General features: G+C 31.4%; 1 protein-coding gene across 1 annotated transcript; it reads left to right on the top strand.

Annotated features, from left to right (window-relative positions):
- The first annotated feature begins 2,250 nt into the window (after positions 1–2,250).
- Positions 2,251–4,771, top strand: LOC139849833 (protein ACCELERATED CELL DEATH 6-like). The gene is made up of 7 exons (XM_071839454.1): positions 2,251–2,310; positions 2,413–2,767; positions 2,876–2,980; positions 3,411–3,545; positions 3,683–3,777; positions 3,916–4,110; positions 4,460–4,771. Exons 1-7 carry the CDS (start codon positions 2,251–2,253, stop codon positions 4,769–4,771), a joined length of 1,257 nt encoding a protein of 418 aa, XP_071695555.1.
- Positions 4,772–26,106: the final 21,335 nt, after the last annotated feature.

The following is a 26,106-nucleotide window of genomic DNA, read 5'->3' as shown; positions in this document are numbered from 1 at the left end:
GGCTATATTCTGTGGAGCAACGGGAAAAGGGCTCCCGAAGGTATATTGCTGCGTAATTGGTCCTCCTGGGTGGTTCAACGGGACACTAGTGATGGCCATTGTATGAGCTGGTTGTGAAGGTACCGGCTGAAGCGCAGCATTAGGAGGGACTGCCAGTTGTGAGGTCTGGGGTTGGCTGGAAAGAGGGAGGCTTCTGGCTGGTCTAGCCTCCATTTCTATTTCTTCGTCGACGTCATCACTGTCATACGTCAGTGTCCGCCGGCTGTACAGCTGTCCCTCTTCTCGCAACTTCTTGATAACGGCGCGTATGTTATCGTAGTTGTTGAGTATGAAGGTTTTGTCAATTAGCGGCGGTGGTTCAGAGTCACTCCGGTTTGTAGTTATTGGCATAACTGGAGTGATAGGTGTTCGCGTTCCGGTTTCAGGTTGATCTACCTCAGATGGTAGAGAGAAACCGGGCGGTGGATGATCAGATTCAGCCATGATCTTGTGTTTTTCAAACAAAGTAAGTATTGAAGTGGAGTCCCACGGATGGCGCCAATTGTTTGTACAATTCTTGGCAAACCTTGTTAGTGGAACAAGGGTATTGAGACCTAATCACTAAATGGATGATATGATGATGGATGTATGCTTGTTGGCGATTCCCCGAAGGTAGTGCGAAGCTATTGCACTTTACGCCACCAAGATACGAAGGTAACTCATTGAGAGTGTTTGTGGATGAGTGATTATGACTTGAGTGTGAATGCCTTGTCCAGGGATCATGTCCCCTTTATATAGAGTTAGGTGGTAGCCTTGTTACCAGTTTTCTAGGCGGATTCAGTCTTCGAGGCAATCTCTGATGAGACAAAGGGGACTTTCCCTTCAGCTGACTGTGATCCCTGCTGGTCCAAGAAAGCTAACCTGCAGCATTCCTCTTTTTTCATTTGGCTGTTAGTGGTAAAGAGCCTGGTCAACCCGTTAACTTCTCTCTTTCAGTCTAGGTGATCTCGTGACTTTAGGAGAGGTCCTTGTCCATTGGTATCCGTGATCCCTTCGTCAATACGTTCCTTCGTTATTATTTCTTCGTATCACTGAAGCGGATTTGCACCAACTCTGAATATTGGGATTCTTGTTTGGTGGCACTCTTCTTCTGTCCTTTGAGCGCCATTATTTGATTTCAAGGGTATCCCGCTCTATGATTTGTATTCGACATATGTATTCTTGTGATCCATCCTTACGTCATCTATCATTGCTAGGCGTGATACCTTCGTTAACGTAGCTTCGTGTATCTTGGCGGGGAGATACACTATCACTCCTTAAAGTTTTTTCAAATTTGCACCTATGGACTTATAGTAATTTTTGACGCAGATGTCCCTGAAAATTTCACATGTTGCGTGGTTAGTGCCCAACAAATTTCGTTAAATTGTCAGCACCTCACATGATGATCCGTTCGAACGTCTTAAAAGAATCTTCATCAGGTTTTTGGGTTTCATCTCGTGCACGTTTGTGAGTCACTCACATAAAGGCATTTGCCACGATAAAGAGCATAACGATAACAGATTTTGAAAGTCGATTTGTAACGTTAAACCTAGGCTAGGTATCATAAGTTGAGAAAGAGTTAAGGTCAACTGTGGGAAACTTCTCGTGATGGTTTTGGTTTTGGTTGTCTTGTTTTTGGCTAGGTTTTTTGGGTTGTAGTTGCTCTCGTGATGGTTTGGATAGAGTTAGCGGTTTTTAGGTATCCTAGTCGGTTTACTCTCGTCGAGCCATTTATAGTCTTTGTTTCTTTGTATCGCTTTCTTGGATCCTTCATTTATTGATGAAGGTATCTTTGTTATAGCATTCGTTATTTTCCCAAAAAAAAAAAAAAAAAAAAAAAACAACTGTGGGAAGCTTCAAACATTATTTTACACTTCCAGAATATTGAAAAAGTCCAATCTGAATGTTTATTGACATTAACATCAAACAAATATTATAAATATAATGAACCAGCATATAATTAAAGAATGATGAATGTGAATTGTCAACTAGCAGGATGTGCACAATGAAGCTTCAATTTCAATCATTTTACTACGCTTTTTACTCTATATACGATAATTTCTTGTAGGTGTTGTCAACTGACAATGCTATTTCCTAATCGTTGACCTTTTGATGAATAACCAACTATACACATTATTTGCGTTCTCGAATCTATATTCATACTACTCCATATACTACGACGTTTTCTTTGGTTAACTCACTATTTGTATTTGCCAATTAACTGCTCATACCATGAATATTGATCTTGTTACATCTGCCCAGAACGGCTTTATTGATAAGCTATTTCAACAAGTCGGCCAATATTCATCAGAAGCGTTACCCATCACGAGCCATAGAAAAGACACGTTGCTGCATATAGCAGCATTTTTTGGACATAAATACCTATGTGAATAGGTTATAAAAATCTATCCGGATCTTGTGACACGTGAAAAGTTCATTGGCGACACCCCAGTTCATGTTGCAGCAAGAGTGGGTAAGATTCATGTTGTCGAAGCATTAGTCTTTGGTAATGATCATCTAATTATAGGTGTAAATAGAGATGGGAATACGCCTTTGCATGAAGCTGTAATTCATAATCGAGATGAAGTTGTTAAGATTTTGCTGAGAAAACCGGAGTTTAGGAAAGCTGCGTTGGAGGATAATAAGGAAGGTAAATCAGCAGTATACCTTGCTGTTGAATCAGGGAATACTCGAATTCCAAATTATATATTGGAATTTTCTGGTGGTGTTATGCAGTATGGAAATCATGGTACTGTATTAACAAACTTGATGTTTTCGAAATTGTAAAATGTACTTGTGTTTCGTAAACCAACCATTAACATTACATTGTTATACCTAAAATAATGAGTTTTTACAGGGACAAAACATCATACTCTTGAAAAGTCGAACCTTGTTGGTGGCGACATTACTAACCAGATCGGAGTCGCTGCAAATGTTGCTGCAATGACCAAGAAAGATACAGGTATTACATTAAAACACTCTTTACTAGATATTATATCATATTAATTATGTACTCCGTCTCAATTTAATAATAAATTTAATAGTTCTGGGTTGACTTTTTTCATAACTTTGACTGTAAATAACTCTTTTTGTGTTATATATACTTGATACTTGATGAAAGTTATACCAAATAAAAGCCCATATAAAACTTAATTTATTCATATGAACTTCATTTCATCATGTATTATACAACACAAATAAGTTATTTAGAGTCGAAGCTAAGAATAAAGTCAACTCAGTACTATTAAATTGAGACGGAGGGAGTAATAAATTTGAAGAACAAAAATACGCATAATAGAGTCATATGTTAGCATATGTATTTATATTTATATGTATTCTATAATGTAACTAGAATGTATACAGAACTGAATAATATTTTCCGTGGTAAACAGAAGTGATTCACCTTCATGATGGATCAACAAATGCAGAAAACTCCAACTTTGCGGCTAGTAGTAGTACGACGCAAATTGGAGATTTCAAATCAAATAAACATGTTTTATATGCTGCAATTATCAGGAAAGATATAGGTACTACTTGAACAAACTCTCCAACTTAGTACGTTATTCTTACAAGCTACCACTAAACAGGATCTATTTCTCAAAAATGTTCGGTATACATTATATATTACTGTTATTTAGCTGTGCATTATGGTTTTAAATGTTAGGAATTTTGCGGTTAGTTGCAGACAATGTGACTGAGTCATTAGTACAAAACAATCATCTGCTACCCCTGGCAGCATCATTAGGGTTTCTTGATGGTGTAACATACTTGCTTAACAAGTTTAAGCTAGACGTTTTTAAGACGTGATGAAAAAGGTTATTGTCCAATACATCATGCATCTAGATATGGCCATCTTCATGTTATCCAGGAGCTACTCAATCACTACCTAGATGCTAGAGAGTTCTAACTAATAATCGACATAACATTTTACATGTTGCAGCCGAAAATGGAAAGGATAACGTTGTTAGGTACATACTTAAGTACGAATGGGCAGAGTTTCTTATTAACGAGAAAGACAAAGATGAATGTACACCTTTACATTTAGCAACTATAAACTGGCACCCAAAGGTTGTGAGTACACTAACATGGGACGTTAAGAGCCATAGCTTGCAAAATGGATATATTGGGTTAGGTATTTAACTAATTGGATCCATAAAAAAGTTTAAGAATGGGTCCAATTTAGACCCATACGAAGCCTAACAAATATATATAAGGTCCAATGGCTCCTTAATCTTAACGGGTCTTTACGAGATTTTAAAATATTATTATCTAGAGGTTTTACGTGTTTAAGAAATTTTTAAATGGGTATCCGACCCGTTTGATCCATCTTAAAAATCTGACTTGTTCGACCTATGACCCGTTTCAACCCAAACCTGCACGGGTCATGAACCAACCTGACCCGTTTGCTAGGTATACTTATAATAGTAATTGTTTGATGTAGAGATTAATCTCGATGGCTTTAACGTCCGTTGGCATCCCAAGAGCTCAAATTAAAGACGCGGACACGGTGAAGAGGTTAACAGCTGCAAAATATGAACCGTACAATATGGACTACTGCAAAGATAGAGTTAACACTCTCCTACTAGTCTCAGCATTGGTAGCCACCATGACCTTTGTGGCTGGGTTCACTATGCCAGGTGGCACTAAGAGCTCGGGTAAACACGAAGGCATGGCTTCTATGACAAATAAAATACAGTTCCAGCTATTTGTAATATTCGACAGTATAGCAGTGTGTATAACTCCATCATTGTAGCAGTGATACTTCATCATTGTAGCAGTGATGCTTATGTGGGCACAATTAGGCGATCTTGATATATTGCTTAATGCATTGAGGATGACGCAACGGCTGTTGGGAGTATCTCTTACGATGATGTCATTAGCATTTGTGACTGGTGTAATATCTTTTTATGACTCGGAACAATACCAAATTTTAGATTTTAAATACCAAAGGTTACTGCTTTACACACTAGCCTGCAATTCAATATAAGCTGACCACAATTTATACTTGTAAAGCTTTGAGCATGTTAAATGAATAAAATTTTAAATCAGTTACCTGCCATGATTGTTAGCAACATTACAAAAGAAAATAAGCCAATAAAATAACGTACATGACTGTAAATGAAATTATAAAATTAGATAATGTTGTTCTTTTTGAGCTGAACAGATGAAATCTTATCACGTGACCTTCAATCTTTCTTCCTCATACCATCCTAATAACAAATTTAACGCAATAATGAACCAAGTATTTGACAAACGAATGAACTAAATAGTAAATAGTAAATACTTATAAATTAACAAAAGAAAGAAAAGAGTAAGATCATATAATATAGATTTCCATTCGCATACTTGCATAAGATGTTACTTGACTATAGCCGAAGTGATCAAACTTTTGTATGACATTTCGTCAAACAGCTTGCGTGCATCACTTGAATAAGAAATAGATAAACATAAATAGAAGAGAGAGCTAAAAAGCGCTAATTATGAAACAATATATAATTAGATGATAACAGACTGAGGTTAATATCAATGATTAGAGATGGAAGTTATTTGCATCCTAATGGTGGCTGATGGTAATGTTTTCTCATTTAGCGATACGAGATCGCACATTTATAGCATTTTGCTTCCCTCGCCTGAAACTTATACTTGTTGGGTTAATATGCTTTCCCCGTAATATTACAGTAATATTTTTATTTGAAGGTTGGTGCTGAATAGTTTATCTTCTCGTCTCAATTTATCCCATCGGGCCTTGACATCGAGGAAATAGGATGCGTGCTTTGTAATCATGTAATTATACCTATATCTAATTGACAGAGTACAAATGAATAGTGCTACTCAAATTTTTCATTTTAACCAAACTTAACCCCTTAACTTCTTTCACTTTATCTAAACTTAATCCTTTAACTTTCATTAACATCCAAATCGAACCCCTCACTTTATACGTATATTTTCCCCAAAAATTCACAAGCTTAACCCCCTAACTTTTATTAAAATACAAATCGAACCCCCACTTTACTAACTTTTTTTTTGTTTTTTACTAACATTCAGTTTTCACAAACTTAACCCCCTAACTTTTATTAAAATACAAATCGAACCCCCACTTTATACGTAAAGTTTTTTCAAATTTCACAAACTTAACCCACTACCTTTTATTAAAATACAAATCGAACCCCCACTTTACTAACTTTTTTTTTAAATAAAAACCCGAACGCTAAAAGCAGCAACTTTCACAAAAGGAACAACCCTTCAATGTTATGTCGAAAAAAATTCTTTTTTACAAAATAGATCAAGACTTTTTTTTTAACTCGCATTCAAAACGGAGCTCCCGGCGCGAAGTGAGGGCTCCACAACTAGTTGAATCTATTCACCACGTTATGATTTGAGTATGAGTTGTAATAGTGTATCCCCCGTCAAGATAATAAACGAAGCTAAGCTACCGGAGATATCACACTTAACGAGGGTAGATGACATAAGATTGGATCACAAGAACACATATGTCAAATACAAACCATGAGCGGGATATCCTCAAACTCAAATAATGGCGCCCAAATGATAAAATAATAATACTCCCAAAGTGTAATCCTAATATTCAGGATTGATAAGAAACCACATTCGTTATACGAAGCTATGGTAACGAAGGAACTTGGTAACGAAGGGATCACAGTTACCAATGGACAAAGACTCATCCTAAAGTCACAAGATTGCCTAGACTAAAGAAGAGAAGTAAGCGGGTTGACCAAACTCGCTTCCACTAGCATCCAAATGACAAAAGAGGAATGTTGCAGGATGGCTTTCTTCAACTAACAGGGATTGCAGTCGGTCGAAGGGAACGTCCCCTTTGTCTCATCAGAGATTGCCTTGGAGACTGATCCTGCCTAGAAAACTGGTGAAGAAGCTATTGCCTAACCCTATAAAAGGAGAGCATGATCTCTGGAGTTGGCATTCACTCTAAAGTCACAATTACTCACACATAATACTCTCTATGAGTTACCTTCGTATCTTGGTGGCGTAAAGTACGATACCTTCGTACTACCTTCGGGGAATCACCAATAAGCATACATCCATTATCATACCTTGTAACATCATCCATTTAGTGATCAGATCTCAACACCCTTGTTCCCTTAGCAAGGGTTGCCAAGAATTGTACAAACAATTGGCGCCGTCCGTGGGACTCCACATCAATATTCACTTTGTTTGAGAACAACACAAGATCATGGCAGATCCTGATCACCCACCACCTGGGTTCTCTTTACCGTCTGAGGTTAACCAACACGAAACCGGGACACGAACGCCTATCACTCCCACTATGCGAATAATCACAGACCGGAGTGATTTTGAACCACCACCGTTAATCGACAAAACCTTCATACTCAATAACTATGATAACATACGCGCCGTTATCAAGAAGTTACGAGAAGAGGGGCATCTGCACAGTCAACGAATCCTCACGTACGACAGCGAGGATGTAGACGAAGAAATGGAAATGGAGGCGAGACCAGCGAGAAATCTCCCTCTTGCCAACCAGCCCACAATCTCGCAACCAGCAATCCCTCCAAATATCACTCCTCAGCCGGTGCTCTCTCAGCCGGCTCATTAAATGATCACCACCAGCATTCCGTTGGGCAATTCCGGAGGACCGGTTGCACAACAGTATACCTTCGGGAGTCCTTTCCCCATGGTTTCACAAAACATTGCCAACACCAGCGCTGTCTTGCCAACCACAGGAATAGTCCCTGTGATAAATCATCAGAACGCTTCGTTGCCTGCGGGATCACAAGTATGGAACGGAGGGAATCAATGGGTTGGTTTACCCTATCAGAATGTGTGCGCTGGAGGTATCCCCGTGGTAAACAACCTCCACCACGAAGCTAACGTAAACGCTAGCGGATGCGCTGACCAGTCCTGGAAGAGCTAGAAGACTCCCTTCATATCTTCGATACAAAACCACCCGCTACCTATAGGGATGAAGATACCTTCCCACCTGGGATATTATGAGGGAAAGGATGACCCTGACGACTTTATAAACATCTTCGAAGGCGCAGCTCGAATGTCGAGATGGGACATGGCCGTAGCTTGCCATGCATTTTCATACGTGCTTAAAAGCGATGCAAGGATCTGGTTCGACTCCTTGGCGAAGGATTCTATCTCAAGTTTCGAGGATCTTAAACGAATTTTTAGGTCGAAATTTAGTCAGCAAAAGAAACACAAGAAGAATCACGTTGCTGCCCACAGTATCAAGCAAAAAGATAACTAAGCTTCGAGAGCTTTTCTTAGCCGGTATACGGATGAGACCCAACAGATCCCAGGTGTGACGACCCGGAAATTTCTGACCAAATTTAAACTTAATCTTTATATGTTTTCGACACGATAAGCAAAGTCTGTAATGATGAAGTCTCAAAAACTTTGAACTGTGTTCATGTAATCAATTACCCTTCGACTGTTCTCGACGATTCATGAACAATTATGTGTATATAGATATATGTATATAATATATAGTTATATTAATTAAGAACATTAACAAAGTTTTGGATGTATAATACTTTACATGAACGTATGTGTTTCAATATATGTTTAATATATTTATCAACGGTATTAAAAGATAATATCAAATGATTGAATTATCAGATACATTGTGATTATGATTACGGGTCTCTGTTATGAGGTCCACTATGATTTAAGAAATCTGTTCTTTTTAACAACATTCGGAAAATGGTAAAGTGATTTACAAGTAAGAACAAATGTGTCAATTACGGGAACTAGACAAGAGTTAGTGGAGATTCCTGTTTGATTTCCAAATCATGCTTTACAATATTTTTCCCGTGACTTTGATAAGATAATTATTTTAACTTTCATTTTGTTTAATGTGAAAGTAAGAACGTGTAGTGTAAATAACTTAAATGTTGGATATCGACAAGATAAGTAAAATCAACGTTTTACATTAAATGATTTCATACATTTAATTAACCATCAGACTTTACCCTATGCTTCACCAACAAACGATGATTCAGAAACTTGAAACCTGGTATACGTCATATATGATTTTACTTTTCTAAAAACATGTTATGATATAACGATTCTCATTATTTTAAACTTTTAACAAAATGACTATTAAATATATTTAGTTTTGGAAATCAAATTTTCATATTTATTTGATTTAGTTTCAAGCGTACAAAAATGTTTTCAGTTTAAAAAGAACTTTATTATTAAAACGTTTTATAAGATAATCTGTTTATGAAGTTTGAAGAACTTAATTAAAAGCGTTGTATTATAAATTAAATATATATATATATATATATATATATATATATATATATATATATATATATATATATATATATATATATATATATATATATATATTGTTTCAAAAATGTAAACGTGATATGATATAATATTTTCTATTATTTAAACGATTATAAATGAATTTTAAAATATAATTAGTTTTGAAAAACTAAATATTATATTATTAGATAAATATTTCAATTATATATATAATGTGTACAAGTTTATATTTTAAAGGATGATATATATATATATATATATATATATATATAAAATACAAAATATAATATTAACTTAGATATAAAACGTTTTGAATTAAATATTTTTTGATAAATAATGAGACGTTGATTTATAGAAGCAATTGATCAAAGCACTCGAACGGTAAAGTAACATTTCTTATAATATAAATTATCGATAATTAAGTCTAAATTTTTTTGATAAAGGTACACATCGCGAAACGTAAAATGCTAGTTTTCTAAGCGTACGAAACGTTGTTCGAAAAATCGAAACTGAGACATTAGTCAAGTGAAAACGTACCGGTCATTGGAACTAAATTTATAGGTTAACTATGCACGTAAATATAATATAATATTTAATTAATTATATAAATTAAAAATATATATAAAATATTATTATATTCAGCAGCCCACGTTTAAAAGAGTCGATGAGCTGGAAAAGAGAGCTCCGCGATTGCGGAGCCTTGTACCACAATTTCATCACAATCGCGGAGGTTTGGGGGCCACGTTTTTGGCTATAAAGCTCGACGAAATTCGATCACAATTCATCTAACTCTCTATCTTATTACTTACTCCGTAATATTTATTTTATTATTATTATTATTATTATTATTATTATTATTATTATTATTATTATTATTATTATTATTAATCGTATTATTATTATTAGTATTATTATTATTATTATTATTATTATTATTATTATTATTATTATTATTATTATTATTATTATTATTATTATTATCATTATTTTTATTATACATAAAATACTACGACGAAGTGATGTTCGAGTGAATTCAAAACGGGTTTTTCAAGCGGGATAGAACTAAGGAAATTATGGGTTATATCTATGGAGGTTATGGGTATTGTTCAGGGGTATGCTCGTGTGATGACCCGAAAATTTCTGACCAAATTTAAACTTTATCTTTAAATGATTTAATGTTTTCGACACGATAAGCAAAGTCTGTAATGTTGAGTCTCAAAGTTTTGGAACTATATTCATGTAATCAATTATTCTTTGACTGTTCTCGAAGATTCATGAACAATATGTATATAACTTAATGTGCATATATATATATATATATATATATATATATATATATATATATATATATATATATATATATATATATATATATATATATATATATGATTTCAAGTTATTTAGTAAATGATAGTAACATTCGATTATTGATTCGATTGATATTTAGATAAGTTAACTAAAACGTTTACGATGAACCAGTAAAACACTAATTTGCTACAGTATTTTCGAATTTCTACAGTACCCGAAAAGCTACAGTGTTTTCAAAAATCACTATTTGCTACAGTAAAAAAAACTTTAACTTTGCTACAGTAAAACACTATTTCAAAATGAAAATGTATATATGTATATGTATATACTACGAGACGATGATTTATAGAAGTAAATGACCAAAACACTCGAAAGTTTAAGATACACTTTGAGTGATATAGTTAATTGATAATTTAAGACTATATTTTAATAAAGATACGAGTCACGAAATGTAAAGAGCCAGTTTTCTCAGCGTACGAATGGACATTCGAAAAACCAGAACCGGGACATAAGTCGAGTGATGACGTACGACTTATCGGAACAAAATTTACAGGTTAACTATGCATGAGAATTTAATATAATATATAAATAATTATATAAATTAAATATATTATATATATTATATAATAATATGTCGACAAGGTACACGTTAAACAAATGTGAGCTGTAAAACATCCCCATGCGATCGCATGGGAAAAGGCCTTGGGAGTCATGCGATTGCATGACAGACCTGGCCTGACCACATCTATAAATTTGATCAAATTCTGTTTTGTAAAACACATATCGCTCTCAATCTATATTACTTCCTCTGTATTTATTTTATTTATATTTATATTATTATTATTATTATTATTATTATTATTATTATTATTATTATTATTATTATTATTATTATTATTATTATTATTATTATTATAATAATTATTATTATTATTATTATTATTATTATTATTATTATTATTATTATTATTATTATTATTATAAATCTTATTATTATTAGTAGTATTATACATAAAATACTACGACGAGGCCATGAGCGGGTCACTTTTGAAATGGGTTTTCGAGCGGGATAGAGCTAAGGAAATTATGGGTTATAGCTATGGAGGTTATGGGTATTACTTGGGGGTTATGACCATGAGTCAAAGGTCAAACCTAGTGTTTATCATCTCTGTTGCGTCTACGTACTTTCCTACAATATTGAATCACAATATTGATACGTGAGCATTCATATCTTATCTTTTATATATTAATTGTGTATCCATGTCTAGTGCTCGAGTATATATATTTATGCATGCTTGTATGCTAAATTTTGTCGTTAAACAGTTTATGATGAATCACGAATTAAATATATGTTACTGATAAAAGGTGTATGATATGCATGTTTTTGGAAAGCTGGCGAAAAATCAATAACTTTTCATTTAGAAATCGCGTAATTTCGATGAACGAATTAAAAGATATGGTCAATTGAATTATGATTGACGTTAACTGGAATTGCTTTTGAATCTGCAATTAATATTTAAACAACTTGTTTGTAAGATTGATAAATTGAATTTTTGAATATTATCAGCTGAGTAAATGAATCCTTATATAAGGCACGTCTCGTTTTGTTGAACTATTGTCAAAGTTGACTTTTTGAAACGACTTTGGATAACTTGTGTATGTCGATCTCGAGCATTAGGATTGTGATACAATATGACCTGACCTAGCTTGATAGACAATTATTGACCAACATATGTTCTCTAGGTTGAGATCTACGGTTATTTGGTATTCCAAGTTTCGGTCACATTTCGGTGAACGACTTTATGTACTGCTAAGGTGAGTTTCAATTGCTTCCTTTTTAATTGCTTTTGCAATCTATATTTTTGGGCTGAGAATACATGCACTTTATTTTAAACACAATGGATACAAGTAAATACTAAATTCTACACTGAGTTTGAACCGAAAATCCCTTAGCTTTGGTAACTAGTAACTGCCAGTTATAAGAACTGGTGGGCGCGAGTAGTAGTATATGGATCCATAGGGCTTGACATCCCCATCTGTTCCAGGTATAGAAACCCTAACCTGAACTATAAAATAGACGTATGCTATTTGAGTTTAGTACACGTTGGTTTGCGTGTATTGTACATGTTGGTTGAATGTATGTTAAAACAGGGGTACTTATTATATATACGTTAAAGTTTAGTTACCAGGGTGCTCAATCTTGTAGAATATTTTGATAAACGTTTCTGGATGAAACAACTGAAATCTTGTGATCCACCTTTATGTACAGATTATGCAAAACATTAAAACTATGAACTCACCAACCTTTGTGTTGACATTTGTTAGCATGTTTATTCTCAGGTTCCCTAGAAGTCTTTCGCTGTTTGCTTATATGTTAGACAAGCTATATGCATAGAGTCTTACATGACATATTTTTCAAGGAAACGTTGCATTCACCAAATCATCACCATGTATCTTATTTTGACTGCATTGTCAACGAAAGTACTAATGTAAACTATTATATTACGGTGATTGTCTATATGTAGAAATCATCAGATGTCGAAAACCTTTGATTTAAAATTCATTTATGGTATGCCTTTTCAAAAGAATGCAATATTTACAAAACATATCATATAGAGGTCAAATACCTCGCAATGAAATCGATGAATGACGTGTTCGTCCATATAGATTTGGAGCGATCGTCATAGCTCGTGAAGTCAATATAGTGTTTATCATTTTCGTTGCGTCTGCGTACTTTCTTGCAATATTGAATCACAATATTGATACGTGAGCATTCATATCTTATCTTTTATATGTTAATAGTGGATCCCTGACTAGTGCTCGAGTATATATGTTCATGCATGCTAATATACTTAATTTTGTCGTTAAATAGTTTATGATAAATCATGAATTTAATACATATGATACTGAGATAAGGTATATGTTATGCATGTCGTTGGATAGCTGACGAAAAATTAATAACTTTTCATTTAGAAAGCGTATGGTTTCGATGAACGGATTAAAAGATATAGTCAACTGAATTATTATTAATTTTATTATTATTATTAAAATGATTATTATTATTATTATTATTATTATTATTATTATTATTATTATTATTATTATTATTATTATTATTATTATTATTATTATTATTATTATTATTATTATTATTATTACTATAGTCGTTATTATCGTCGTTATTATTATTATCTTATTATTATTATTATTATTATTATTATTATTATTATTATTATTATTATTATTATTATTATTATTATTATTATTATTATTATTATTATTATTATTATTATTATTATTATCATTATCGTTATTAATATAAGTATTATCATTTAAAATGGTTATTGTTATTATTAATACTATTGTTATTATCACTAAGGTTATTATTATTATTAATATTATTATTATTATTATTATTATTATTGTTATTATTATTATTATTATTATTATTATTATTATTGTTGTTATTATTATTATTATTATTATTATTATTATTATTATTATTATTATTAGTATTATCATTAGTATTATTATAATTATTATTATTAGTATCATTATCATTAAAATTAATATTAGTATCATCTAATTATTATGATTACTATTATTATCATTATTATGAATGCGTTATAAAAGAGGACTAAAAGCTATTAAACAAATCGATTAGAAAATAATGAGTATGAGTATCATGATGAAATTAAAATATTGTAAGATATTAATTTAAGAGAAAAATATCGTTTTCATTATTTTCATCATTATTATTATTATTAAAAGTATCATTTATATTAAAACTATCACTTTTACTAAAATTATCATTTTTAATAGAAATATCATTGTTATTATAAAATATAATTATTATTATCATTTTAGTATTATTATTATTAAAAATTATCATTTTGAATAGAATTATTATTTTTTATATAAAATATTATTACTACAGTTAATATTAAAAAGTATCATTATCATGATTAGAATTATCATTTTATTATAATTAATATCATCATTAGTAAATATAAATATTATTATTATTATTATTATTATTAGTAGAATAATAATAATTATTATTATTATTATAAAATAATACAACTTTTACTCATTATTATTATCATCCATATTATTTTATTAAATAAATATGTAATACAAAGTTATTTTTACCACACATAATATAATTACATTAATAATACATACCACTATATTTTTATAATATTAAGTGAACTTTATAAATTTTATTACTTGAAATATATAAAAGTATATTTTTATCATATATAAATTTTAATATAAATTTTTATTAATAAATGACTTGTATTATTTACTCTAATAAAATCTAATAAATATATTCAAATATATAAAACGGCTATATAATAAACATGTATAGATTTTAGAAGTCATTTTGGGTCAAGTTGACTTATGTTGACTTTTGCATATCGGTCTCGAGCATTAGGATTGTGATACACTACGACTTGACCTAAATTGTTAGACATATATTGACCAACATATAAATATATATATATTTAATATAGGTTCGTGAATCCGAGGCCAAACCTACACTTGTTCAATGACGTCATATGTATTTTTACTATGAAATACAGTATTGTGAGTTTCATTACTCCCTTTTTATATATATTTTTGGGACTGAGAATACATGCACTGCTTTTATAAATGTTTTACGAAATAGACACAAGTACTTAAAACTACATTCTATGGTTGGATTATTAAACCGAATATCGCCCCTTCAAGCTTGGTAGACTAAGAATTAGGGAAATGGCCCCTAATTGACGCGAATCATAAAGATAGATCTATTGGGCCTAACAACCCTCATTCAGGTTATGGATGACTTTAGTACTTCGAGATTATTATTATATAGACGAGAGGTTCTATTTGGGGATATTCTATGCGTTAAAGTTAACGTCGGTTACCAGGTGTTCAATTCATATGAATGATTTTTATACACAGGTTATGTGTATTACTTTGTACTCGGGTTACGTGTACAATTAAATATTAAAATCTTGTGGTCTATTAAAATGATGGAAATGAATGATTATGAAAAACTAATGAACTCACCAACCTTTTGGTTGACACTTGAAAGCATGTTTATTCTCACGTTTGAAAGAAATCTTTCGCTGTGCATTTGCTCATTTTAAAGATATTACTTAGAGTCATTCATGGCATATTTCAAAAGACGTTGCATTCAAGTCGATGAGTTCAATAAAGTTTATTATTAAGTAAATGACAGATTAAGTCAGTTATAGGTTGGATATATTATGAAATGGTATGAATGTCTGACAACTTTCGTTGTAATGAAAGTTCATCTTTTAAAAAACTAATGTAATATTTGTAAAATGTATCATATAGAGGTCAAATACCTCACAATGTAACCATATGTTATTGTATTCGTCCTTTTGGATTTGGACGGGTCATCTCATGTGGTATCAGAGCCGTTGTCTTAGCAAACCAGGTCTTGCATTAGTGTGTCTAACTGATAGATATGAAGATGCATTAATGAGTCTGGACTTCGACCGTGTCTGCATGTCAAAAGTTTTGCTTATCATTTTTGTCAGAAATTACCTACTTATCATCTTAAGTCTAGACGCGTCTTACTGCATTCATTGCATAGATAGTGTATAGACAAATTCATATCTTTACATATCTATTATAGTAAACTCTGTCTGACATCTTTCGAAAATTTCTCCGTAACTTATGGAATCTTGTATTATATATACATATGTAAAATATGTATTGAAGAATACCAAACTAAATCCTATAATCTATTACATATTAAAATTCATTTCCCAGATCGTACGAGATGAACCCCTCAACTAGTTCAAGTTCCTCAGATTCCGATATGGATTTCCACTCGAGCTCCGAAACCAGTCTGACCGAAATGGATCAACCAATTAGCCATCATCTATTCTAGATGAGTTAGGGATGGGTTCGCAGTATACTTAATCATTGGAGACAAGAAGAAGGTGATCCCTTCCATCCACCACATTTCCCTCTTGGCGAAGAACCTGAAGCACTTACCGGCGAACCTGTTCGAGACACCATTTTCTCTCTCATTGGCAGGGTATCTCATCACGAATATATCATATCTCAGGTTCTAAACTTTATTCATCCGCTCGTCCGAACCGACAATCATCCCAGTGTAATATAAGAAGTCAACGAGCTTCGCGCTCGAGTAGTGTCTTTGGAGAATATGGTGTAAAGGTTACGAGCACCAACAACATCATCAACACCAACAGTACCATTACCACCACCAACAACATCCACATCCCATGCTTCAACATCACAAACTGTCCCACGAGCATCAACGTCATACGCACCATAGATACCAAGGAGTACCAACAACAATAACCGATGAAGTATTGATTCATAGCTTCATTGGAAAAATATTCTGAGGCAATTATGTAATCTCTAAAGTCTTAGGGATTATCTAGTCTAGTCTTAACCATAAATCAGATGAGTTGACCAAAATGATAGAAGGAAGAATAGAAACCCTGACAAGAATAGTGCGTGATTTACAAACTAGACTTGTTATACAAGCACCGCCAGAAGTACCACCAGCATCACCGTCATCATCACCAGCACCAGCATTAATGTCAGCATCGCCGGCACCGGCAACGCCTGAAACACCACAAACTCCATAACCACCTCAGATATCGACACCACCATCATCAACAGGGATATTGTATCAACGAGTTATGAAATATTAACTCATGTCCTCTGAAGAATTTATATGTATATTTTATATACATTTGAGTTTTGAAACCACAATAGATCTTTTCGTACTAAGCTATTACGTATGGATTTTAACTAGTAATTACTACTTGGTTAATTCATATTACTAATATGCTATGATGTACATTCTTTGTTAATGACTTAACAATTGTTAACTATAATATCTACTTCAACTCAATGAAATCCATTTCATAATAAATCAAGTGTACTATTCGAATACATGTTTGATTTTACACTTTCATTTTCGATATAATCGAAACCTTCTGGAAACCATCATTCGTGCCTTGCGAAATTCACAAGAATCCCACGAACATTAACATCATTCACTGAAGAAATGACAATAAGAATAAATAAGGAAGTATTGACTACAATAGTGAAATACTCCACAAAGGTTATATAATCCCTAATGTTTTAGGCTATTCAATTCTAGTTTCAGCCGAAAATCAAATGAGTTTAATATTATATTAACTCATTAAATCTGTATTACATCTGAAGAAAAAATATATATTTTTTCATAAAGACTGTAATAAAAATTCCCTTGTACAAAATATTACTTGTGAAACTTTTAACGGGTAGGTAATACCCGAGAGATATATAAATTCACAATTAATATGTTACATTCTTCGATTCTGATTCAGAAATCATTAACTATACTCACTACTTACATAGCGATATACATTTTTCATATAAATCAGAACAACCATTTTCATTCAAATTCAATTACATATTCTGATTTTAACAGATCAGAATCCAAATCGAGATATAACCGATATCATCACTCTTAGATTCCTACATATTTCAAATCTATACTTTGACTTCAAAACTGTGCTAGAACATTACTTCTATTCATTAAACCCAGAAAATAATTTTCGTATCATTCAAAATTCTAAACTTCTTATGTATATTGACAACTACAATCTGCATTCAAACCCTTCATAATTCTTGAAAACACCTCAATTAAGAAACAATCGAGATGATGATCTGTAGAGACCCGTCCTAATCCATCCGGACAAAGTCCATATTGATTATAAACGATTCACAACAGTTGATTACATCGCGAGGTACTTGACCTCTATATGATACATTTTACAAACATTGCATTCGTTTTTGAAAAGACAATCATTCATTTCATCGAAAGTTGACGGCATGCATACCATTTTATAATATATCTAACTATAATTGACTTAATAATAATCTTGATGAACTCAACGACTCGAATGCAACGTCTTTTGAAATATGTCATTAATGACTCCAAGTAATATCTTTAAAATGAGCAATTGCACAGCGGAAGACTTCTTTCATACCTGAGAATAAACATGCTTTAAAGTGTCAACCAAAAGGTTGGTGAGTTCATTAGTTTATCATAAATAATCATTTCAGATAGTATAATAGACCACAAGATTTCATTTTCATAAACATCATTCTCGTATCAGGCATTTCGCAAACTGCATAGAGATAAAAATCATTCATATGGATTGAACACCTGGTAACCGACGTTAACTTATTGCATAGAATATCCCCAAAACAGAACCTCTCGTCTGTATAATAATCTCGAAGTACTAAAGCATTCGTACCCCGAATGGGACTTGTCAAGGTCCAACGATCTATCTTTAGGATTTACGTCAATCAGGTGCCATTTCCCTAAATTCTTAGGTTACCAGAATTGAAAGGCGATATTCGGTTTAATAATCTAACCATAGAATGTAATTTTAAGTACTTGTGTCTATTTCGTAAAACATTTATAAAAGCAGCGCATGTATTCTCAGTCCCAAAAATATATATAGCAAAAGCATTTAAAAAGGGAGCAAATGAAACTCACCATACTGTATTTTGTAGTAAAAATACATATGGCGATATTTAACAACTGAACAATGCAGGGTTGGCCTCGGATTCACGAACCTATATCATTTGTATGTATATAGTAAGATGTATAATCATAATCGAACAATGTATTATATCTTAATTTATATATTATATATTTAATTTGTGTTTTTATTCCAAAATAGTTTAATATTTATATAGTTATATTAATGTATCCATACTTGTTTAATGTTATATTTAAAAATCAATGGTTTGTTAGTTGTAATTAATTATATAAATAATATTAGTAAGTTTGATATATATAGTTATGTGAAATTTTAATATAATTATAGTATACGTATTAAGTATATTTTATGTAAAAATATTTATCTGTTTTAAAAAGGTAATTTTTGAGATTAATGATAATAATGTTCATAATCTTATTATTTAATAATAGTACTTATTCTGTTAATACTATTAGTAATAACAATAATTATTATTGTAATAATAACATAATAATAATAATAATAATAATAATAATAATAATAATAATAATAATAATAATAATAATAATAATAATAATCATAATAATAATAGTAATAGTAATAATACTTTAAATGATAAAATTAACAATAATAACTATATTAATAATACTTATAAGACTACTTTTATTAGTTATAATACTTATAATTATGATAATACATATAATAACATTTATGATACTTATATTAATAATTAATACTAATAATAACAACATTAATCAAGATAATAACAACAATTGTAATATTAATACTAATAACAATAATAATGATGATAATAATAATAATGATAATAATAATAATAATAATAATAATAATAATAATAATAATAATAATAATAATAATAAATATGAAAAACTACCTTTAAAAGCATAAAAGGAATAAAACTGCTAGAGCCGGGACTCGAACCCGCGACCTCTCGAACAACGACACTCACCCAAACCATCCATCTGCCTCAGATTTTATGATTATTATTACAACTTAATTATATTTAACCTACTTCTATTATTATGCCTTTTCTTCTTCTTTACAGCAACTAAGTCGACCAAGGTTCCATCCCCAAACATTCTAATAATCATAGCAGCAAGTTCGTTTAAAACTTAAAATCAAAAATATATATAACCTGCTATAATGTTCTTGATTGTAAGAAAGGGAATTAAAATTAAAAAAAATGCATTTGCTGACTTATGAAGAACACGATGAACCCAGATGTAGATTTTAAAATGTGAATCGTTTTAGGTAGTGATCCCGAAATGAAAAGGATTGTAAATCATTCAATGAAACTGTTGGAACCCTCAATTGATCCAAAAACTTCAAAATTAGTTCAAATTCTACCAAGAACATAAACGTTGACTTTTAAATTTTAAATTTTGACTCGCAAATACGATTTCGATACAACAATTTAGAAGTTGATACTTTGCAGTTAGTTTAAATAAGATATAACTAACATGACTACATTTTTAGTTTTTAAAAAATCATTCAAAATTCAAGATTTTGATAAAAAAAAATAGCGTACAGGGCAGTCACCTGTTTTTCTTCTAATTTCTGGTTTAATCCGACATATAAGGAATGAATAAATTGATAATTGATAAAGAGTGTGTAATGTTGGTTGAATGTGACCATATCTCAGACTAATTCCTTGGTTTTGTAGCAAATTGCATCGACAGTTTATTTCAATCAAGAACAGGCTTAAAAAAAACAAACTAATATGTTAAATAGATTGGTACGACTGAATTGATATGTAACGAATTTGGGGACAAAAACAAAGATTGTATAAAGTAAGATTGGAACGTGAAACCAACTGATCCTGAGAATCCGCATATATATATATATATATATATATATATATATATATATATATATATATATATATATATGGTTTTATATCAATAATATTAATAATTAATATTTATAATTATATTAATAATAATCAAAATACTAATAATAATAATAATAATAATGTAAATTTAATGATAATAATTAGAGTAATAATGTTAACACTAATTAATAATAATTATAATAATAATACTGATTAATAACAATAGAATTACTAATAATAAATATAATAGAAATACTAATATTATTAATGATAAAATAAATAATAATACTAATATTAACCTTAGTAATGATAAGAGTAATAATGATAATGATTAAAAGTGATAATGTTTAGTAATCATATTAATGATAATATTGATAAAGATAATAATAATAATATAATAATGAAAGTAGTAATATTAATGTTAGTGTTAACAAGAAAACCACATTTTAAATTTTATAATTTAATATATTATTATTATATATTATTAATTTATGTAATACATATATTATATAATAACTTTATTATCTTACATATTATTTACATAATTGATCCTAATGTTTCAACTATATTTTATTATTTTCAATTTTTATATATACAGTCATTTATACTTATATATATATATATATATATATATATATATATATATATATATATATATATATATATATATATATATATATATATACATATTTATTTACAAATAGTTGTTCGTGAATCATCGGTATTTGGTCGAGGTTCAAATGATTACATGAACACTGTTTAAATTGTTTTGTGACTCAACATTACAGACTTTGCTTATCGTGTCGGAATCGTATAAAGATTAAGTTTAAATTTAGTCGGAAATTTCCGGGTCGTCACAGTACCTATCCGTTAAAGAAATTTCGTCTCGAAATTTGAGTGAGGGGGTCATAGCTAACAATAAAAATGTTTTCATGATGAATATGAGTTGATAAATAGAGTTTTATTACCATAGAGTAATATGGATAAAAAAAACAATTCGTTTATTTAAAGCGTATAAGTGAAGTTATCACAAAAGATTGAGATAGAGATTTAACTTTTGACGTAGTCACGACGGGTTTCTGGAATTCAAGGGATTTAGAGAAAATCTACGTAATCTATATAAGATTTGATTCTTCGGAATTCATGGGAATTATGATCCTCTATAATTAAATGTGATCATCTGTCTCGATTACTTTGTCTGGTATTTTCACTATAAATGAACTTCTTCCGTTCCATTACTTCCCACCACTCCCATTTTCTATATTATAATTCATACTTTCAAATCGTCAGTCAATATGTTTCATCCAGTTTTAATTATGGATATATTTCTGACTTTCATATCGATCATTCTCCTTTTTCATCTACCACTGGAGAAATCTGTTTACTTCTACTTCGCTCTTGGGGTTATTGTGTTTATCATCTTCCCGTGTCTTTATATTGCTATACGCACTGATATTCACGGTTTGTAATTTCGGTGTTGTTGTTGGGCTTAATATTTTCCCTTATACTTCAGAGCTCTTTGCCTTTTTATTCTCTTCTTGGCCCTAAGTACAACTAGTAATGGTCCAGAATTCTTAGGTATGGAGTTTCAAATGAACTTAATGTTCTAAACAAGAAAGAACGTAATGGCACGATTTGATTTGTCAAATTTATCAACATCACGGAAGATAGAACCATCAAGAATACATTTTCTTGATATGTTCAGAAGTTAAGTAGAATGAAAGAGTTATGTAACATGGCATATAATGATGTCATGATCTGTGAATCATCATGTTCCAATAGAACTTCCAGCATGACTTATTATAATATAATCACGTTGGCCAAGCGTCATTATATTATACTAATCCATGCTTCAATTTCCAACACTACTTCAAAATCATTCATAATTCAAACTCGAATTTTAAAGAAATTTAGAAACTAAAGTAGTTTCCTTTATGATGTAATATGGATAGCACGAAGAGATAAATAATTTCGGACGAGAATATTTATGAAAATATCTTCAAAAATATCGAAGATATTTATGATGATATTTTGGAATTTCTAAGTTCGATGGTTGATGAAGAAAGATTTTCTGCAAGATTTTAACATGAGTACGGAGCAAGATATTCGTTGAAGGTTTCATCGGATTCAGAATTACCTGGATTCTTTAAATATATGGTATGGTGCTTGTATTTATCCTTGGTCTCCTTCGTGGTTAGCTCAATCCGTTTTCCAGTTCCAACTTTTCTGAGCTTTTCCAACATATTATTCTTTATCATCAAACTTCCGATGATTAAGGTCGTTTACGGTTGTCTACGGTTTCTGCTGTTTCATTCAGCTTTTTCAACATTCAGAGTATTGATTTGTGACTGAGTGCTTTTCAGAATTTCAGAATGAAAGATCATAATTCTAAGAGATAAATGTCATACACATAACTGTTGATGTAGATATGCTGTGAGTTTTCAAAGTACTGATTGCTGATTCCCGGTAATTGGTATGGCAGTTCTCATTACAAGATGCGGACGATTATATGATAGGGTTTCAATGAATAAATATAATGATTTATCAGGGAGATTTAAGCCAAGAAGCAACGAGGTTGCTGGTACGTCTGATGGTAATATGGTGGAATATAAAAGAATTCTCCGGTATCAAAAGGGTAATCGTATATATCAGGATTATAGTAAGGCTACTTCGAATGAAAAGTCGAAGTTGACTTGCTGGAGCTGTGACAAAATTGGCTACTTTGAAAAGGGATCGCAAAGTTATTTTTGCTAATAAATGCCAAAGAATCTGACGCGGCTACGTGTTAAACTTTTACTCAGTTACCGAGAGTTTCTCAGGTGTAATAGTATATACATAAATCTTTTCTTCCATAGATGAAGTGCGGTTGGTTCATTCTCTCGATTGAGGTGTATTCAAGAATCATGAAAGGTTTGAACGCAGATTGTAATCGTCAAGATACAATTGAGGTTTAAGATGAAATCAAGTGGCAAACTTGAAGAATTATTTAGTTTCATATGTTATAATCAATATTTTAATTCATTTTGATTGTCCAATATTATTAGTCCACAGTCGATAGTCCATAGTTAACAGTCCAATAATTCATATATAGTTTAATATATAATATTTGAATTAATTAATACGTATCGTGACCCGTGTACATGTCTCAGACTCGATCACAACTCAAAGTATATATATTATTATAGAATCAACCTCAACCCTGTATAGCGAACTCGATCGTTACAGCATATAGAGTGTCTATGGTTATTCCAAATAATATATATATATATGCGTCGATATGATATGTCAAAACCTTGTATACGTGTCCCGATATTTAAAGTGCGTAAAAATAAATAACAGAAATTAAATGACGATAAATAAAGTGCGTAAAGTAAATAACAGAATTTAAATGATGATAAATAAAATTACGAGAATGTAAATTGCGATAATTAAATTACTATAATTCAAATGTAATCAGTTAGCTAGGAACAATTAGCGTGGATTCTTAGCAAAATTTCTCATAGTTAATTTGTTTGTTTCTAACAAATTTTATTTTGTCAAATGTTTTCTTCATTATGCCACTTGTTAGATTCTGATAAATCAAAATCCAAATATGAAATTGGATGAAAATGGTTATTCTGTGGTGAAAGGATTTGTATATCGGTGGATGTAAGTAGGATAGTAAACGACTGTTGAATCAGCTTCGAAGAATGTACAGTGTAACTTATTAATGTGAAATCTAAATATTCCTCGAGTATTACCTATTCGTTAAAATATTTTCATCATTAACAGTTTGTACAAAAGAATCTTTAATTATAATCTTTATGAAAATATACTTACATATATATTTTCTTCAGATATAATCATGGATTTAATGAGTCAATATAATATTAATCTCATTTGATTTACCATTAGAACTAGGATACATAGTCTCTAAAACATTAGAGATTACATAATCGCTATGTCGAACGAAGATAAATGATATAGAACATCATGTAGAACGATGATTATACTCGAGGTACAGAATGAGATGTCGAAGCTGGTAACGCGGAGGTTGTTGTTGGTGGTATTAGTGTTGTTGGTGCTGAGGCTGGTGATGTTACTGGTGTTGGTGATACTGCCGGTGCTTGCAAATTGTGTACCGTGCTCTCTAAACACTCGAGCTCGGAGTTCTTTAACTTCTTCTACTAACCCTGGTTGGTTATCAGTGTGAGGTAGAGGTCAGATATCTTCTCTAGTTCCGTTAATGGTAGCCTCAAGACGAAAAATTCTTTCAAAAAGGGTATAAACGGTGTTGCGAACGGGTTCGTCGGTGAGCAGGTCAAGTACTCCAAGGTTAGGTGGTAGATTCGGTTCATGATATGGAGTACCTTCTTCCTTTCTCCATAGGGTAAGTATGTCGCGAACCCACCCCCATTTTCTCTAGTAATCACGATAGTTGATTGGTTGGTGTGCTCCTGTCACGCTGTCTTCGGAGTCAGAGGAATGAGTCTATTCGTAGAGGCCATCTTACGCGATCACAGAAAAGATTTTTGGTATGAAGAGTTTAGTGACAGCAATTGATAGTTGGATGGTATTCTCAATGCATAATTTGCATAGAGATATATAGTACCAGGATCCCTTAAATTAAGGAGAAATTTACGAGAGATATCAGGCAAGGTCTACAGTAACAGATACGATAAGATATGAATTGTCAGATACGCTAAGATATGAATTTTGTCTATACACTATTCATGCAATCAATGCAGTAAAACATGTCTAAACTAAGAATAATGAGCAGGTAATTTCCTAAGGATGATAAGCAGATGATTTTCGACAAAAATGATAAGCAAAACTCTTGACATGCAGACACGGTCGAAGTCCAGACTCACTAATGCATCCTAACGACTATCATTTAGACACACTAATGCAAGACCTGGTTCGCTAAGACCACCGCTCTGATACCAACTATAGAGACCCGTCCTAATCCATCCGGATGAAGTCCATATCGATTATAAACGATTCACAATAGTTGATTACATCGCGAGGTACTTGACCTCTATATGATACATTTTACAAACATTGCATTCATTTTTGAAAAGACAATCATTCATTTCATCGAAAGTTGACGGCATGCATACCATTTTATAATAT

Source organism: Rutidosis leptorrhynchoides, chromosome 5 (assembly GCF_046630445.1).
Source record: "Rutidosis leptorrhynchoides isolate AG116_Rl617_1_P2 chromosome 5, CSIRO_AGI_Rlap_v1, whole genome shotgun sequence".
In the NCBI taxonomy this organism is placed as follows: domain Eukaryota; kingdom Viridiplantae; phylum Streptophyta; class Magnoliopsida; order Asterales; family Asteraceae; genus Rutidosis; species Rutidosis leptorrhynchoides.
The sequence above is the reverse complement of the archived record's forward strand: the minus strand, read 5'-3'. Positions and strand labels throughout refer to the sequence as shown.

What these genes read in the sequence shown, in the direction of transcription:
- LOC139849833 (XM_071839454.1), top strand. Translation starts at nt 2,251, where the DNA reads ATGAATATTGATCTTGTTACATCTGCCCAGAACGGCTTTATTGATAAG. An exon ending in AATGACCAAGAAAGATACAG is followed by an intron (nt 2,981 to 3,410) that starts GTATTACATTAA and finishes CGTGGTAAACAG; the next exon opens with AAGTGATTCACCTTCATGAT. An exon ending in TGAGTACACTAACATGGGAC is followed by an intron (nt 4,111 to 4,459) that starts GTTAAGAGCCAT and finishes TGTTTGATGTAG; the next exon opens with AGATTAATCTCGATGGCTTT.